This window comes from Eschscholzia californica, unplaced genomic scaffold (assembly GCF_041429995.1).
Source record: "Eschscholzia californica isolate CP2 unplaced genomic scaffold, dmEscCali1.0.p SCAF_1, whole genome shotgun sequence".
In the NCBI taxonomy this organism is placed as follows: Eukaryota; Viridiplantae; Streptophyta; class Magnoliopsida; order Ranunculales; family Papaveraceae; genus Eschscholzia; species Eschscholzia californica.
Window position 1 is genome coordinate 39144008 of NW_028238198.1, and position 17222 is coordinate 39161229.

Consider the following 17222-nt stretch of genomic DNA (forward strand, 5'->3'; position numbering starts at 1 on the left):
ACTAGAACCCGCATTCACATCCATACATACATCATAATATGACATTCATAAAATACCCAAGTATGTCTGAGATTCGCTTCCTTAGGTCGAATCTAGGTTTGCTATGTTCTAGATAGCTTTTCGGGAGATACTACCGACATCTCTATGTCTAACGTGCCTTAAGTCTAACTAATGGCTCGTTTGGTTTTATCCTAAAAGATTTTGAAATCGTTTTTGGAAAAACTCCGATTCAGGCTTTGGTTGGCCCGGGTCGCTTTCGGAAAAAATATGGTCAAAGTTGGAAGAAGAAAATAGAAACCTCCCACTTAAGTCAAGGCCCAAAAGACCCGAGTCTAACTCCAAAGACTTAAGTCAAACTTGGTCAAGGAACCCTTTGACTAGACCCAGTCAAGTCATGGTCAAGGTCCGAACCAAGGTTGGACCCGGATTGGCACGTTCCAGACCATGTCAAGTCCCTCGGGTGGACGCGTCCTGGCCCTAGGCCAGACGCTTCCCAGCCCAACAGACGCGTCCTAGACGCTCTACCCAAGCCTATGCTTCTCGGACTCCCAGTCCGAGACAGCTACTGGTCTCATCGGACGCGTCCCAAACGCGTTCTGGAAGGAACAGTCCCGGTCGCGTCCGGATTCTCAATCCGAGACGCATCCGGACTTCTCTATGGTCGCGTCCTGAAGACGCGGCCTCAGGTGCCAGACGCTGATCCTTCGGGATCCCTGTCCGAGACGCTCTCGGACGCGTCTTTCTGTCCGAGAAAAGCTCGGACGCGTCCTTATCAGAGACGCTCTCGGATTCCCAGTCCGGGAAGGACTGGGACGCGTCCTGAGTGTCCGCAACTGGCCAGACGCGTCCTGGTCAGTCCGGCTCCTGGACAGCACCTTGTCTCCTTCCAATTTTCGATTTCTTCCATCTTTTTGCTGCTGTTTTTGATGAATCTTCATCCAAAAACTAGCAATTCGAAAACTCTTTTCAAAAAACCATCATCTTTAAAATTTTATTTTGAAAACTCTTTTCAAAAACTCAAAATTTTAAAGTCCTCCCATTGAAACTCTTTCAATTTTCTATCTGATTAAGTCTAAATCTAATTTAAACTAATCAATTTTATGTCTAAATCCCTATTTAAACATAAAATCATCTAATCAATCAAGCTCGAATCTAATTCGACTAGTCAGAGATAGTTTCATGCAACCGGCTCGTGATGCCACTGTAGGGTTTTGTGTATCCTATACACTAACTAGTGTTGTAAGCGGAATCTCAAACATCTCATGTTTAACACTAGATTGCCCAGGATCGTTATGCATAAACTAATCAATGAACTAGAGAGGGATAAATACCTTATCGCGTTTTTCCCTCGAACCATTCCAATCGCATGCAAAGATCGAGAGCTCCAATTGTAGCTCCTCTACTTGAGACACCGAGTGAATAGACTTGATCTCCCTTCCTTTCAGACTGCTAGGACTTACTAGAAGGTTGAGAAGAACTCTTCTTCTTGACTAGATTGATAGAACGGGAGCTTTTTCTCTATATTCCTCTCTCTCCAATAGCTGTATATTCAGTGAGAGAGAGAGCTGTATATTTTTCCTTAGAGAAAAATCCACACCTTTTCTGTTATCAACTGACCCAATATATAGACAAACCCTAATTAGAATCTCATTCAGATTAGGTTTTCTATTTCTGGGTCACAGAAAAGATAATTACCAAAATACCCTTTTTGGGGTATTTTGATAATCCCCTTAAGTGTGGCCGGCCAGGGCAGCCCACCATGGGCCTTATGTGGCCGGCCCACTTACTCTGGTCGGCCATCTCATGGCCGGCCCAAAGAGCCTTCCTTCTATCTTGTCCCGAATCTCCATTCGGACCCTTTCGGCCTTTCCAATTGAATCCCATCCAACTTTAGCCAGTTCCCGTCTAGTCAATTCTCTCCGATCAAGCTACCACTCTTATGTGTAGCCCGTTGTAGGATCCGGTCTATGTTAGCCGCGAATCAACTCCTTGATCCGACGATCGTAGTTGGCTTCTAGTAAAGCATTACGACCCCTAATTGGACCGGACTGGATGATCTTTACGTGTGGTCATCGTTATCCTAACTGACAAATTGATCGCATTGCCACCTTGGTCGAAGGACACTCCTTCGGAAGGACATCTCCTTCAGACCGAACGGATAAATCCTTCAAATAGCCATAGAGGATGAGTTAAGACAAGCTCTAATAAGCTGGATCCATTTTTGGAGAAACCCATCTTTGTCATGATATTTTCCAAATAGGCCCACTCGATGTGGTCGAAAGCTTTAGACATATCCAATTTGAGACCGAAATAGCTTTTGGATCCGCCAATGTTTTTGAAAGAGTGCACAATTTCCTGACTAATGAGAATATTATCAGTGATTTGTCCCCCCGGAACATAAACGACTTGAGAAGGGGAGATGAGGTCAGGGAGCAGTTCTTTAATTCTGTTGGCCACGATTTTGGTGATGATTTTGTAGGTTGTGTTGAGGTGCTTTGGTTGAAGGAATGAGACAAATGTGCGTATGGTTGGTAAGGTGAGGGAGGCATCCTGTCTCAAAGAAAGTGTTAACCATATTCAAAATGTCAAGCTTGGTTGTGTCCTAATTGGACTGATAGAACAAGGGAGGGTAACCATCTGGCCCGGGAGGCGCGTCGGCCTTTAGAGAGAAGACCGCTTTTTTTATTTCCTCTTCCGAAGGCAAAGAGGAAAGAGTAAAGTTTTGTTGATCATATATTTGGGCATTAAAACACTCAAGAAGATGATTAGGAGTGTTGGGTCCCACAGAGGTTGAGATATCTGAGATGTAATTAGAGAAGATAGTGGCTATCTCATCATCCTCGTTAGTCCAAGTACCATCCTCCCTTTTGATGGAGCTGGTGTTATTTTTTCGGCTTCGAGGAATGGCTTTAGCGTGAAAGAATTTGGTGTTCCGATCGTTGAGGTTGATATGAGCGATTATGGATTTTTCTTTCCAGAGACTTTCTTGCTGCAGAAGCAGAGTTTCAAGCTGGATGTTGAGGTTGTTGTAAGTCTCGGAGTCTGCCACAGATTGGAGTTTAGTGGTGATGTTCTTCATTTTCATATCTAAGTTTCCGAACACATTTTTGTTCGAGATGGAAAGTTTAGTGGCCACGAAATTAAGCTTAGAGTGAATTTCATTAGGGTTTGTGTTCCAGTTGTCTCTGATGAATTTGGCCCAGCCTTGGTGTGACATCCACGTACGAATGAATTTGAAATGTTTCTTACCCAGATTAGATTTCTGCTTGGTGGTGAGGATAATCGGGTTATGATCGGAGCCAAGATTGGGAAGATGGGTGAGCTGAGAAGCTGGGAAATCTAGGAGCCATTGGTGATTAGTGAGAGCCCTGTCCAACCGTTCCTGAATGAGAGTGCCTTTAAATTGACGGTTGGTCCAGGTATAAGGATGACCCGAGAAGCCTAAGTCAAGCAGGCCCAGACTATTGATAGTGGTTCTCATTTTCATTAATTGGGTCGGTTGGGCTTCCTTGCCCCCCAATTTCTCAGAGGGGTGGAGAATGCAGTTGAGGTCTCCAATGACCACTCAAGGGGTGTTATTAGTCGGGGTGTATTGGGCCAGATTGGACCAGTGAGCCATTTTGTTCGTACTATAGGGGCACCCATAAAAACCGGTGATGTAGAATTTGAAGTGGTTTTGAGATTGGGTGCCTTATACACGGTTAGTATAAGGGGTGAATAATGTCTCAGAGAGGAAAATAATGTTTAAGTCCATAGATTTGTTACAAAACATGGTTAAACCCCCGACTTTATTGATAGGGTCAATAGCTATTTGATTATAAATGATGTGAAGATTAAGGATTTTAGTGAGGTTCGTGTTCAAGCATTTAGTCTCAAAGAGGAAAATAATATCGGGCTGATGTTCTTTCATGAGATTCCATAGGTGTTTACGATTAGTATAGTTACCACAACCCCGAACATTCCAGGCCAAAATAGAAACCCCTCCGCGAGGTTGATCCACTGACTGCATCATGGGACAGAAAAAAAAAGAACATACCAAACAACAGCTATGAACAAACAATAAAAAAACCAATAATAATAACAGACCAAAGATATAGCCAATTAAAGCAGTAGATAAAGCAAAGACAATAAGGATAACCACCAAAAGTAGCCTAGATCACGCAAATAGCCAAAAGAAAGGGGATGGAAGAAACCAATGTGTCTTATACCACACGGTTATGAAAATAAAAGGAACCAGTAAAAGGTTCTGAGCAAAATAACAAACCCTAGGCTACAGAACAATAGAAGAAAACACAATTAAAACAGAAGAAACCGCAGTGAGTCGACTAGTCTGAGGATGCATCATCTTCTTTTACCCCTTCGTTGTTGATGATGTTGAGACTACGAGAAATAAGTAAAGATTCTTGCAGTAGTCTATTGGCTCCAGCATTATCTAGAAACATGGAGTCGGGTTGGGAAGGACCTTCCTGGTGTTCAGTCGAACTGATGAAGGTAGGTTTGGAGCTGCTCCTACCTCTTTTGCCGGAATAAGGAAAGATGAGATGAGGTGGAGTAGGGTGGTTGATTGGAGATGAAGGGGGTGCTAGAAGCTGGGGTAGTTCTGCTTCCAATAAAGGGGTGTCAACTGGGGTGTCTTCCATGAGGTCCAACTCAGAGTCTTCATCTTCTTCTGAAGGGTTCACAAAGATAGCACAATTGTGAAGGGTATGCTCCACTATGCGAAAGACTTTGCAAATGGCCCCAGGGAACTTAAAGTAACTAATCTTAATTTCTTTCTCTCCATCAGAGATGATGGAGTTAATTACTGCCAGCAGGGGAGATCTAACATCGTATAGGAATTGGACTCTGACTGTGTTGTTGTTGACGAAACCGAAATTTCTTGGTTTGATCTGAATAATCTTACCCATGCAACTGAAAGTTGAAATCCTCTTTGTTTTGAAGAGCTTTAGGTACTCTGTAGAGGGTGCACCACATAGGCTCAAAATAGAGGTCGTCAACGGATTCTTGGACTGGTAACTCAACCTCTTTGAGCACTAACATCATGCCTCTAAGAATCCAAGGATGACCGAACTTCAGAGCATCTAGAATAAACTGACTCTTGGGTTTGATAAGGAAAGGGTTCACAGGTCCATTGAGGGGGAAGAAATCACAATCACGAAAAAATCTAGACTTGGGGTAGAGCAGTTTCTTAATGAAAGGATTGTTAGCTTGAGTAGTGTTTTGTGAAATAATAGATGCACACAAAGTGATGCTGATGCACACAAATTGATGCTCAAATATCTATTTGATACTGTTGTCAATCGATTTGATAGTATTGGCAAATATCTAATTGAAATAACTCATACCTTAAAAATCTGAATTAAATGATGGGTCTGACTGAAATGAGGTAAGGTGCATCTTTTTGTTTTGTTTATGTTGTTGTTAAGAAACATGGTAACTTATATGAGGTTCGCAACTGAAATGAATGATGGGTCTGACTGATTGGTGTCTCTTTAGAAGTTTATTTTTCTAATCAGGCTATCCGAAATGACTGAGTTATGTGTTAATGTCGTATACTGGTAATCTGTTAGTTTCCCTAAAAGTTCTTACTTTTGTTTCATATAGTCTTTTCGGTGGTGTGTTGGTTTTCTGCGACTGGTAATACATGTTATAGACACAGAACATGGTCATTCTGCTAACGTCAACTAAACATTAATAGGAAACAAAGACAATCGAAGTTGACACTCATTTGAGTACCATAAATTGTAACACAGTGATGAACATGTTAGATGCACGCAACCTGTTTGATATAAATCCTGAAAGGATTGTTAAGTGAGTAGTGTTTTGAGAAATAATAGATATATAGTTTTGTTTTTTTTTTTTTTTTGTTGAACTAAGATATATAGTTTTGTTGCTTTAGAGTTTTGGTTCAGTGTAGTGTTTTTTGAGAAATAATAAATATATAGTTTTGTTGTTTTTGAATTTTTGGTTCAGTGATAATAATGGATGTTATATAGCATTTACTTCTAGTGTGGCTTGGTTTCTCAACTATTTGTTGCCTTCCTCATCCCACCATTACTACCATGCTAGATTCCTAAAGACAATATTTTCCGAGTAATCTCCTGCTCACTACTCCCAGGGGCGGATCCATGAGGGTGCGAGGGGGTGCGGGCGCACCCCCTGGATCCGCCCGAAAAAATTATATAGTACTAGCAATTTTTTATTTTAATGCATACATATCTATATCTAAATATATATTTTCTGGTAGAAATGGTTGACACAAGGAAGGCTATAGCTGACTGGTTAGATTGTCGTTTGGAGAGTTGGAGGGGTCGCGAGGATGCGAGTTCAAATCCGTCTAGAAGCATTTTCACTATTTTTTTTACATTTAAGTATCTAAAGCTACGTATACCGAATCATGTGTATGGATGCAACCAAGCCGAACTTGGCTCGGTTGTTCAAGTGTTTTTAGGTGAGTCGGAACGTGAGGTAGTGGGTTTGAGTCCCACTACAAGCATTTTTATTGTTTCTTTTACGTGTCTAAACCTACATATACTGAATCGTGTGTATAGATGATATCATAATGTATTTGGCTCAATAGTTAAGGTGTTGATTTTTCGGTGAGTGGGAGCGTGAGGTAGTGGGTTTGAGTCCCACTATAAGCAATTTGAAGAATTTTGAACTTTTAATATTTCAACTATCTTTAATTCCTATAGAATTCAATTCATCATCTACCATAAACCTCTAAAAACTTCAATTCATCTTAATGTACATCCTATAAAATTCAATTCATTTATTATAGCTTAACTCAATCCTCTTCCTCCGATTCTTCTCCATCTCAAACTACACCAAAATCACTTCTCATTTACTACTAGTATTACTTTTTCATCATCTAATCAAGTATTCAAGCTCAACTAGCAACAAGGGAGAAGAAAGATTCGACTCCAACGTTATTTTCCATTCCAATACCGGAATCGACTCTGACATTGGCAAGTCCTCTCAGATTTAATTTATCATATTTGTCAATTGAACCGGGACTTATACTACCAATTTCAAGTTATGAATCCTATATGAGGCAGAATGATGATTTCTCAAATTTAGATGGGATTGAAGTTCTTGCTAGAACATTGATGGAAACTTAGAGATATAAAACATATCATTTAGTTTATTTGTTTATCACTTTAACACTAACTTTTTCTGTTGCAACTGCCTCCGTTTAAAGAGTTTTTTAAGCTATGAAGCTAGTTAAAACACGTTTAAGAAACAAGATGAGTGATCCGTGGTCGAATGATAGTTTATTAGTCTTTATTGAAAAGAAGTTCTTAGTGAAATTGATAATGAGTCGATTATGCGAAAATTTCAAAATATGAACTCTCGTAGAGGTCAATTGCGTTTGTAATGGTTGATGTATTAATATAATTAAAGAATATAAATATTTTACTAATTATTGTGTTTGCAAAAAAAAAATTACTTTTTTTTATTATGATAAGCGGGAGAAGCCCGATCGAATACAAAGAAATAAGATATAAAAAAAAAAACAGCTAAGAAATCAAATTACATCATATCGTTAGCCCCACCCTTTCCTCATTCTCACTGTTCCTCTAGAATCCGCATTAACAATATTGACTAATTCCACTGGAAGTTGACTAACATTCAAGTGAGTTACCCCCGGTCCGAGCTTCATCTTCGACAGGAAATCAGCAGCCTGATTGGCTTCTCTATAGACATGAAAAAACTATGAAATTGACTCCGAAGCCTCTGAACTCTCTTCCACAGACGCCTTGCCCTCCATGGTATCTACAAAACAGACGACCTTTAGTTACGGACAGAAGTCGTAGCTGTTACCTGATATTCCGTAGCAAAAGATCTCTTGCTACGACCTTTTTCTCGTAACTAATATTGCCGTCACAAAAGGTTTTAGCTACGAACTATTTGCTACGACTTAATCCGTAACTACTAATTTGAACCTTTTGCTATGGATTTCGGCGTAACTAAATGTTCAAAAATATTTGACCGTTGACTGTCAATTTGTTACGGAATTGTTCATAGCAAGAAGTCTTGTATTTCAAAGAAGATCTACTATTGAATGTCCATCAACTACGGAAGCATCTGTAGCAAAAAAAAAAAATGATTGTGTTTAGATCGTAGCACCTGTTCACATTAATTAATCATAACCCTGTTCAACCTGAATCTATTCATATAAAACATACAATAACATGTCAATCATCTGCTTCATTCATTCATTCATTAAAAATCCTTCATACAAACGTCAAAGCAAAATATACACCAACTAAATTTACCAAAATATGAACGTCATATATTGATTAACAATCCAAACTAACTAACTTCAACCTATCTAAAAGTTCAACGTACTATGTATTAACAAAAAGAATCTCGTACGAGGGTTCACTTCTCCAGCTTTTCCTGTAACAAGAGATAATATTTTATTAAAATTTAATGAGAAACAATGGTAATTCGATAAAATCAAGAATGTAATCATATTTTTCAATCAAATGTAACATTCACGATTCGAAAATGCTAACAAACAATGTGCAGAACTATTTATAGAGCCTTGAGTTTGATAGCTTAACCATTCCTTACAAGATTCAATGAAAATCTAAATGTAAGCAACCTAACAATAAGTAAATAAATGTGTAAAGTTAAATGGGTAGATACCAAAAACATCCCTTATGAAAGTATACAAGTGCATAATTTTTAAGGGATATATTCATCTTCAGTTACTACGTTAAAACCCAAAATTCACGTGTTTATAACTTTCTGGACTGTAGCAAAATATTAGGCATTTTACGAACTTTAGGAAGATTTTTTAGAGCCTAATGTTTCCTTAAATGACTCCCTACTATTATAGATTCTATAAAACTACTGCGCCGTTATCAACCATATCCATTTTTTTTTGAAAAGTTGATTGAATTAAGAAGGGGGAAAAGAATTTCCAAGCAGAAGGGAAGAAAAAAAGGGGGGGGGGGGGGGGGGTACATCTCACCCAAAGATAATCCCCCAATTCGACACAAAATCAACCATATACATTGGTTCACATAATATATAGTTTAGTACTGAATCGTACAGAAAAATTAAAATTTGTAAGAAAGTAAACTAGATGACTTACCAACTCATAGTCTCGTAACTTTCTGATATAGTAGTATCATCCTCATCACTGTGCAGAGTTACACGATGAAGTGCCCTACAGATAATTAAAGTAGTCACTATTTCTTGATAATTAAAAATGCTTGGAAACAAAATTTTCATAATAATAGCTGAAAGAACAAAGTAGGCACTTCTAATAGTAATTGCAAATGTGAGTAATTACAATTCTAATTAAAAGACTGCTAAATCAGTTTGCTAAATGCATTTGGAAACATATATACCTGACTAGATAGTCAATATAGCTCCTCTTTCATCTGATTCATAGTTGTGTGAAGTTCTCGGGCAAAGTACACCCATCTGGTAAAGACTCTCATTAGTGAAGTTAAGCAATAACTATAAATGGAAGAGTAGCAAATGAAAATGAAACAATAGAACAAGAAATGGAAGAGTCATTCAGCATGCACAATACACATCATCAATGAACTTAGATTTTGTTATAGTTAAAACTTGGATGCAAGGAAAATAATAATAGATGGAGGGCTACATAAAAGAAAATTGTTAATTCGGACATCAAAAACAAACAAGAAAAATAATAATAGTAAACTATAGGTCTCTTTCAATTTCCAATCTCACATATGTATCGTACCCTTTATGCATATGAATTAGGCTTTCCACTTCAAGTTATACCAAATCTTGTTTTAGATGACTTTCATTATTCTTCCCGTTTGATTTGAAAAAACATATCATGAATATATCCTCTTAGCTAATTTGGAGGGTTGATCAAACTAATTAGTATGTGAATTTCTTGGTTTAGATAGTTAAGTAGTTAAATTCCTATCTCACAAACACAAGTAACTAAACGTGACAAAACTATATCATTTCTCTTATAGTCTACCAAAACTAACAAGAAAGTACCCTAGACTTGAAATCAAGGAAGCAACCATCGACTTGAAATCCTGAAAAGTCCCCTAAATCTTAGCAGGCCTTGGCAAATTACAAAATAAAATGAGTAACAAGTAATCATGGGCAACATAGCAAACAAAGGCTATATCACTTTATCAGTCTCCCCGATGATAATCCATGAGAATATGACATTGAATCATAAAGTTGGATGCAATATTGAGTATAATTGGAGAATAACCATGTCAAGCAGTCAAGGTAGTATATCTAAACCTCCACTAGTTCAGTTCAATTAGCTTTCAATATTTTCTATTTCTCAAATAACTTAATATAACTAGGTACCACTCTAAAATAAAACAAACATAAAAATAACTTAGTGACTCTAGAGTAACTTAATATTACTAGTTATTGTTTAGGATGGTTTAAAAATTTTGAAACAGCCAACCCCACTTTAGTTCTTTATGTAACCCTTGTGACTCTCAAGTATGGAAAATGGGATTCCATCTTACTGTACTCATGGTGCTACGAGAGATAAAAAAGAGAGCTCACTAAAATACCCTCGCATAGCTAATAGCTTGTTGAACCTTCGGAGAGAGCCGTAGAGATCAATCACCTCATACAATTAGTAAGAAAAGTTGAACAATCTCGATTGTCTATAAAATTTTCATATGAAGACCAAAAAGGTATAGGGTTGACTACAATAGAATACAAGAGATGAAGAGAGTACAAACATTGATTTAGAAGCATTAGAATCAGTACAATAAGTCATAATGTTAAAAATTGACTTGTTAATGTATTCCACTCACTAGCAAGGCAAAAGAACCCTAAAATCAAACACTAATCACAACCTCATAACCCACAAACAGGATAACAGAAATTGAAAGATTAAATAAAAAATAAAAATAAAGATTCGAGAAACAAACCTCAAAAATTGATCTAAGTTAACCCTAAACCCAATCAATCGAACTCTATCTCTCTCTCGAAATCTCTCCTCTCTTTTTCTCTCTCCCCCGAACTCCCTCTCTCTCTCTAGAACGGTTTGGATGGAAACGACCTAATTTTGGCTCGTTATGATTTGGGATTAGGGCACCCCAAATTTTTGAACTCTTCTACGAAAAGCACCTAACATTTTGGCTCTTTTTACCATAGGCACCTTAAAATTTTGGCGCAAATTTTCGCGCGCAACTTAACCTTGATCTGCTACTATTTATGAACCCAATAACTACGGACAAGTCGTAGCAGCTGCCCCTCAATTGCTATGAGAAATAAACCGTAGCAAAAACACATTTTTCATTTTTCCAACCATTTGTGCGTATGACTCAGTTGCTACGGATTTATGCGTAGCAAGTGTAGGACAATTCTGTAGCTATTGACAGGTATTTGCTACGACTACAAAATAATCATAGCAAATGCTGAGTAATGGCTACGGATCAGGGAGTCCGTAACAAAAAAGGCGTAGCTAAAGGTCATCCATTTTGTAGTAATTGCTGATGTGGTTTTGCAAGAAGTAATTTGATATTCATCGAGTCAAGACCAAGTTCAACTTCCTGCAATCCGACACTAAGTGCTAACTCCAATCCCAACTCAACACCCTGTAGCTCTTGTATGAAGATAGTCTGTCCATCAACCTGACCTGTGGCTGCTCTCACAACAGTCCCCTCCGAGTCTCGAATAATGGCTACTTAAAAAAAAATTATTTAAGTATATAAATCCGCACCCCCTAACTGAAAATCCTAGATCCGTCCCTGACTATTCCCACACCTAACTATTGTGTATCTTCTTAGATAATCTAATATAGTTTACTTTTCTTTTGTGTTTGTTAAATCCAAAATAATCTGCCCTAATAGGAACAAAGTAATCAAATGCATGTATGTCTGTCATGTGACTCAACATCCAAAACCTAACTATTCCAAAACCTAATTGTTGTGAATCTTCTAAATATTTATGTTTAGCTTGGATTTTGTGATGTTGATTTTGGAATTATGATATTTGTCTCGATTCTTAGATGTTCTAATATAGTTTACTACATCCAAATATTATGGCTTTATTTTCATTCATCAATTTGACAGTGTTGTTGCAATCATATATATATATATATTTCAACAAAATATATATATATATATATATATATATATATATATATATATGTGTGTGTGTGTGTGATAATTATGATGCTAAAGTAACAATTTTACATTTTGTATCCAGGGTTTACTTATTGTACTTCATATATGGGTGGGGGTTATGTTAGAAATTTCAAAGTAATAACTTTAAAGGATTGATGATTATGATTCATGACCTGCATAATTATATTATTATTATCTTTATTGTTTCGTTGTTAAGGTTTTTTACTATGTGCCAGGCTACATATAAAAAAATCAAGCTTATGCCCCTATTATTATTTGTCGGGTTTTTTAGACAATGACCCCCATTTATTTAGCAATATTAGGGGGACACCCCTAAAATGATTTCCGTTTAGGCGTTAACCCCCAAAGTCCCTTTTCCGTTGAAACAACCGTGAAGTAGTCGCCGTGCGAACCGCACGCTCGCCCACTGACCAAAATACCCTTATCCTAATCCGACGGTCAGAGATAGCGTTTTCGATGGAGGGTCCAGATCTATTCCATGTTTTAAACTGTCCCATCCCATCCCACTCCTCAGCAAATGAGAAAACGCGGGAGTTAATGCCTTGCTTTTCTTTCTCGATTTCTATCTAACAAAACCAACGAAACCCTAGAAATCTTTCCAACTGTTCGAGCTTGGATTAGGGCAAAATCGAAGGTGGGTTTTGAGCAGCAAGGTTTAAATTGATGTTCATCTCTGTTTCTCTCTCTAAGGTTGTCGGTTAAGCTTCAAAACCTTCGATTAGCATTAGTGGGTTGTCTTGAACGCCCTAAATTGTTCAGCGAGTAATGGCTTCTCTTCGTGGTTTGTAAGTAGCTCTAAACCAAGCTTTATCATCTGTTTACTTGTCATTTGAGTCATTTACTTCATATACACTCGATATTTGATACTTGTAGTCTGGAATTTAGGGTTTTGTTCATACTTATGTCTTTAACTTTTAGTCTGGGATTTAGGTTCGTGTTAGTGATGTTGTTATGATAGGATTTATGGTTTGTGATCTTGTGCAATGTATAAGATAGTGATTATCAAATGTTATGCCTGTTAGTGATGTTGCTCTGTTGTTTTAACATTACAATGGCATGTTCTATTGTTCCTACTGTTGTGTTAGCCTTATAATGCCATATTCTTGTTAGGTTAATGTTTCTTACATGTTATGATTAAGTTATTAACTCAATTTTGTGAATAATATAGTGATTATCAAATGTTAGGCATGTTAGTGATGTTGTTCTGTTTTTTTAACATTACAATGTCATGTGATATTGTTCCTACTGTTGTGTTAGCCTTATAATGCCATATTTTTGTTAGGTTAATGTTTCTTACATGTTATGATTAAGTTATTAACTCAATTTTGTGAATAATATAGTGATTATCAAATGTTAGGCCTGTTAGTGATGTTGTTCTGTTTTTTTAACATTACAATGCCATGTGATATTGTTCCTACTGTTGTGTTAACTTTATAATGCCACATTCTTGTTAGGTTAATGTGTCTTACATGTTATAATTAAGTTTCTTACATGTGGTTGCCTTCCTTCTATCTTTCAGGCCTAGGGCAGAACTTGGTAGTAAAACTCTTGTTGTTAACTATGATGGAAATTGGAGAACTTCCCAAAAGAAGGGAAAATGGAGATATGAGGACTATTTGTGTGGGAAGATTGCTATTTTTGAAGGTATTGATGGGGATGAGCTAAACTTGCTGGATTTGATTAAAGGTATGGGGTCTAGGGACATGGATTTGGTAGGACACAATATGGTGTTCTTGTACTTGAAGAAGGGCAAAATGATAACAATTCATAAAGAGGCTGATTTGTTAAAATGGTGGGCAGAAGGAGATCTTGATTCTTGGGGAAGGGCTAATTTGTTCTTAGATCACAAACCTACATTGAATAAGATCAGAAATATTCATAAGGGTACACCTACTAAGGAGATAGTGACTGAACAGAGCCATAATACACCTATAGGGCAAGGAATAGTCACAGTCAACAGGAGGACCCCATGTCTCCTAAGGAGTCCTACTGTTAGGAAGAAGTTATATGAAGATGGTGAAGTTGAAGAAGTAATAGGCAGCAGCAGCAAGTCCAGGCAAAGTAAGAAAGGAAAGCAAAAGGTTATAGAGATAGAAGCAGAGTCTGAGGAGTTGGGTGATGAAGAGTTAGATGACATGCCCAATCTAGATGGGATTGATCCCACCTCAAATGATGTTCCAATTGAACCTAATGTGATGCATTATGATTTCAATGCAATTCATAATGAAGTCCCAGTTGAATCTCAACAACCTGAAACTGATGGATTGCCTGTTGGCATAGATGACCTTCCTGTTGAAGAGGATTATTATAGTTACAACTCAGAAAGTGATGATGATTATGATCCAACTAAAGATAATGAGACTCATGGGTCAGATTCTGATGTAGATCCAACTGATCATCCTATACCACCATCTGTAGAGTTTAGAGAATTTGTTAATGAATCACATAACTTATATACAAATGAAGAGTCCTTAGAGCATAACAGGGTTGAGTTGGCAAATGATGTGATTTCTGAAGGTATGAAGTGGGATAATGTGCATGAAGCTAGGAAGTTTTTAAGGAGGTTTGCTGTGCTCAATAGATTTGAGTACAAGTTTGTTAAGAATGAAGACTACAGGTTGAGAGTTAAGTGTGTTAATGCAGGTGATGGTTGTCCATGGTTTTTCTATGCAAGAAAGAGTCCAAAAGATAATTTCTCAATTGTCTTGAAGCAGATAGTTAACACACATACATGTGAGCATAATTCTGTTTTGCATAACAGGATGGCTCATTGTTCTTTTGTGGCTGAAGAGTTGGAGGAGATTATCAGAGCACAGAAAAGAAACAACTTCAACCCCAAGAACATCATAGATGCTGTTTGGCAAAAGTTCACTGTCAATATTAGTTATTGGACAGCTTGGAGAGCAAGAGCTATTGCTCTTGAGAAGATTTATGGGAACTATGAAGATGGTTATAAAATGGCACCAGCAATGTGTATGAATCTTTTGACTTCAAACCCAGAAAGTATGGCAACATGTGCAAGGTATAATTCTGACCATAGGTTTAAAAACTTATGTATTTCATTCAAACCATTCTTAGATGGTTTTGTGAAGGGTTGTAGACCTGTAATTGGCTTAGATGGATGCTTCTTAAAGGGTAAGTATGGTGGTGTTTGCTTAGCTGCCACTGCTCTAGATGGGAACAATGGTTTATACCCTTTAGGAATCTTTATTTGCAGCTCAGAAAACTTTGAGAATTGGTATGAATTTCTTAGACAAATCAGTGACCATGTAAAGAAACACCCAAACCTTCTCACAATCATCTCTGATAGGCAGAAGGGTTTGATTGAAGCTGTTAGTCAAATCTTTCCAAATAGTCCACACAGATTTTGTTTCAGACACTTGTACAAGAACTTTAAGAAGTCATTTGCTGGTGATCACCTTAAGAACTTGTCATGGTCAGCAGCCAAAGCATACAAGAAAGAAGATTATAAAAAATGGGCTGATGAACTGAAGAAAGATGATGAAAGAGCATACCAGTGGCTGCATAGGCTAGATGTTAGTTCATGGGCCAGGGCATTCTTTGATGAAAGAACTAAATGTGAACATATCACAAACAACTTCTCAGAGAGTTTGAATAGTTGGATAGGAGATCTTAGAGATTTACCCCTGTCATCAATGGTAGATAAATTCCATTTGATGATGATGTCTCTTTTATATGAAAGAAGGAAGATAGCTAGGAAATGGGATCCAAATGGAATTGTTCCAAGAGCACAGAGAGTGATAGATAACTTCAAGAAGAACATAAACAGGTTTAGAATCCAAGGTTCAAGTGATCATCTTTTTAATGTCTATGAGGTTAACACTCCTAATAGATGGACAGTCAATTTAACTTCTCTCACTTGTACTTGTTGTGTATGGGATCTTACTGGCATCCCTTGCCAACATGCTGTCCCTATTATCTTGCAGACTAGGATTGCATGGGCAGAGTAAGTGTCTCTTCCATTAATTACTTGTGTACTTGTTTTATATCTATTCTGTTTTGGTAAGGTTTTAATGTATTGTACTTTGCTATGACAGATTTTGCTCTCCTTTTCATAGAGTGAAAACATATTTAGAAGCATATGATGGATTTATCACACCCATGAGGCAAATGAAGGATTGGGGAGAAGTAAGTGTCTCTTTTATTCATTAGTTATAATTGTTTTGAATTGTCTTTCATATTTGAATACTTACTAAAACTATTCAATAGTCTGCATATGAGGTACTCCCACCATTGTTACTAAGGCCTGCTGGTAGACCAAAGAAACAAAGGAGAAGAGACATAGATGAGGGACCTCCAAATCCTAAAACTCAGAAAAGGTGCAATAAGTGCAAAGGGTTAGGTCACAATAGCAGGACATGCAAAGGTCCAAAAGCAGTACCACAAAGACCTACAACCACAACAAGACAGCAACCTACTTCACAAACACTTGGAGTTTCTCAACCACTTGGAGCTTCACAACCTCCTGTTTCTCAAGTAGCTTCTTCCTCTCAGCCATCAACTTCACAATCTGCAGTACAGATGGAAGGTCCTCTAACCTACTTTGGGAGGAAACCAACTAGACCAATTGCTCAGGTGTTTAGGCCATCCAAGATGATTCCAAGGAAGAAGAAGTAAGGTTTATTGCCATCTCTTTTGTGTTTCTTAAACATCTATATGAAGTTTAAGTAGTTGAACATCTATTTTGAGTTACAGGGTATATGGTATATGTTATTTTGGTATATGGTATAGTATTTTGGTATATGGTATAGTATTTTGGTATGGGTATATATAGTTACCTTCAAAACATGGTTGATTTCAGATTGTTCTTGTGCTTTCATGGTTTGTAAACAGAATACATTGGATACTGTTTCAATATGGATTGGCTCTGAAATGATATTTTGGTTTTATTACATGAGTGTTTCATTTGCATAGGTTTGATTTTGAATTTCTTGATAAATTTGTGTCTCATGGCAGGAACATAAAGCAAAAGACAGTTATGTCTTATAACCATAACATTACTTCACATTTGGAATTTCTTGTTAAATTTGTTACAAAACTCTTCGAGAGTAGTTGTGATTACAATTTGAGTTT

At 37.4% G+C, this 17222-nt stretch overlaps 2 protein-coding genes and 1 long non-coding RNA gene across 3 annotated transcripts; 2 read left to right on the forward strand and 1 right to left on the reverse strand.

Moving 5' to 3' along the window:
* Positions 1 to 8196: 8196 nt before the first annotated feature.
* Positions 8197 to 9441, reverse strand: LOC147566718 (uncharacterized). The gene is made up of 3 exons (XR_015237468.1): positions 9366 to 9441; positions 9107 to 9181; positions 8197 to 8403 (listed from the first exon to the last, which is right to left on the reverse strand). It is a non-coding gene; the product is annotated as an uncharacterized LOC147566718 (long non-coding RNA).
* Positions 9442 to 12893: 3452 nt separating this feature from the next.
* Positions 12894 to 17041, forward strand: LOC147566719 (uncharacterized). The gene is made up of 5 exons (XM_086655364.1): positions 12894 to 12913; positions 13648 to 14632; positions 15246 to 16095; positions 16187 to 16277; positions 16359 to 17041. Exons 1-3 carry the CDS (start codon positions 12894 to 12896, stop codon positions 15258 to 15260), a joined length of 1020 nt encoding a protein of 339 aa, XP_086511490.1. The 3' UTR covers positions 15261 to 16095; positions 16187 to 16277; positions 16359 to 17041.
* LOC147566720 (uncharacterized) lies at positions 15270 to 16766 on the forward strand. The gene is made up of 4 exons (XM_086655376.1): positions 15270 to 15277; positions 15346 to 16095; positions 16187 to 16277; positions 16359 to 16766. The coding sequence occupies exons 1-4, from the start codon at positions 15270 to 15272 to the stop codon at positions 16764 to 16766; spliced, it is 1257 nt and encodes a 418-aa protein (XP_086511502.1).
* Positions 17042 to 17222: the final 181 nt, after the last annotated feature.

Coding starts and splice junctions, on each gene's coding strand:
- LOC147566719 (XM_086655364.1), top strand. CDS start 12,894: ATGGCTTCTCTTCGTGGTTT. Junction 12,914..13,647: donor ATGGCTTCTCTTCGTGGTTT/GTAAGTAGCTCT, acceptor TCTATCTTTCAG/GCCTAGGGCAGAACTTGGTA.
- LOC147566720 (XM_086655376.1), top strand. Junction 16,096..16,186: donor ACTAGGATTGCATGGGCAGA/GTAAGTGTCTCT, acceptor TTGCTATGACAG/ATTTTGCTCTCCTTTTCATA. Junction 16,278..16,358: donor AAATGAAGGATTGGGGAGAA/GTAAGTGTCTCT, acceptor ACTATTCAATAG/TCTGCATATGAGGTACTCCC.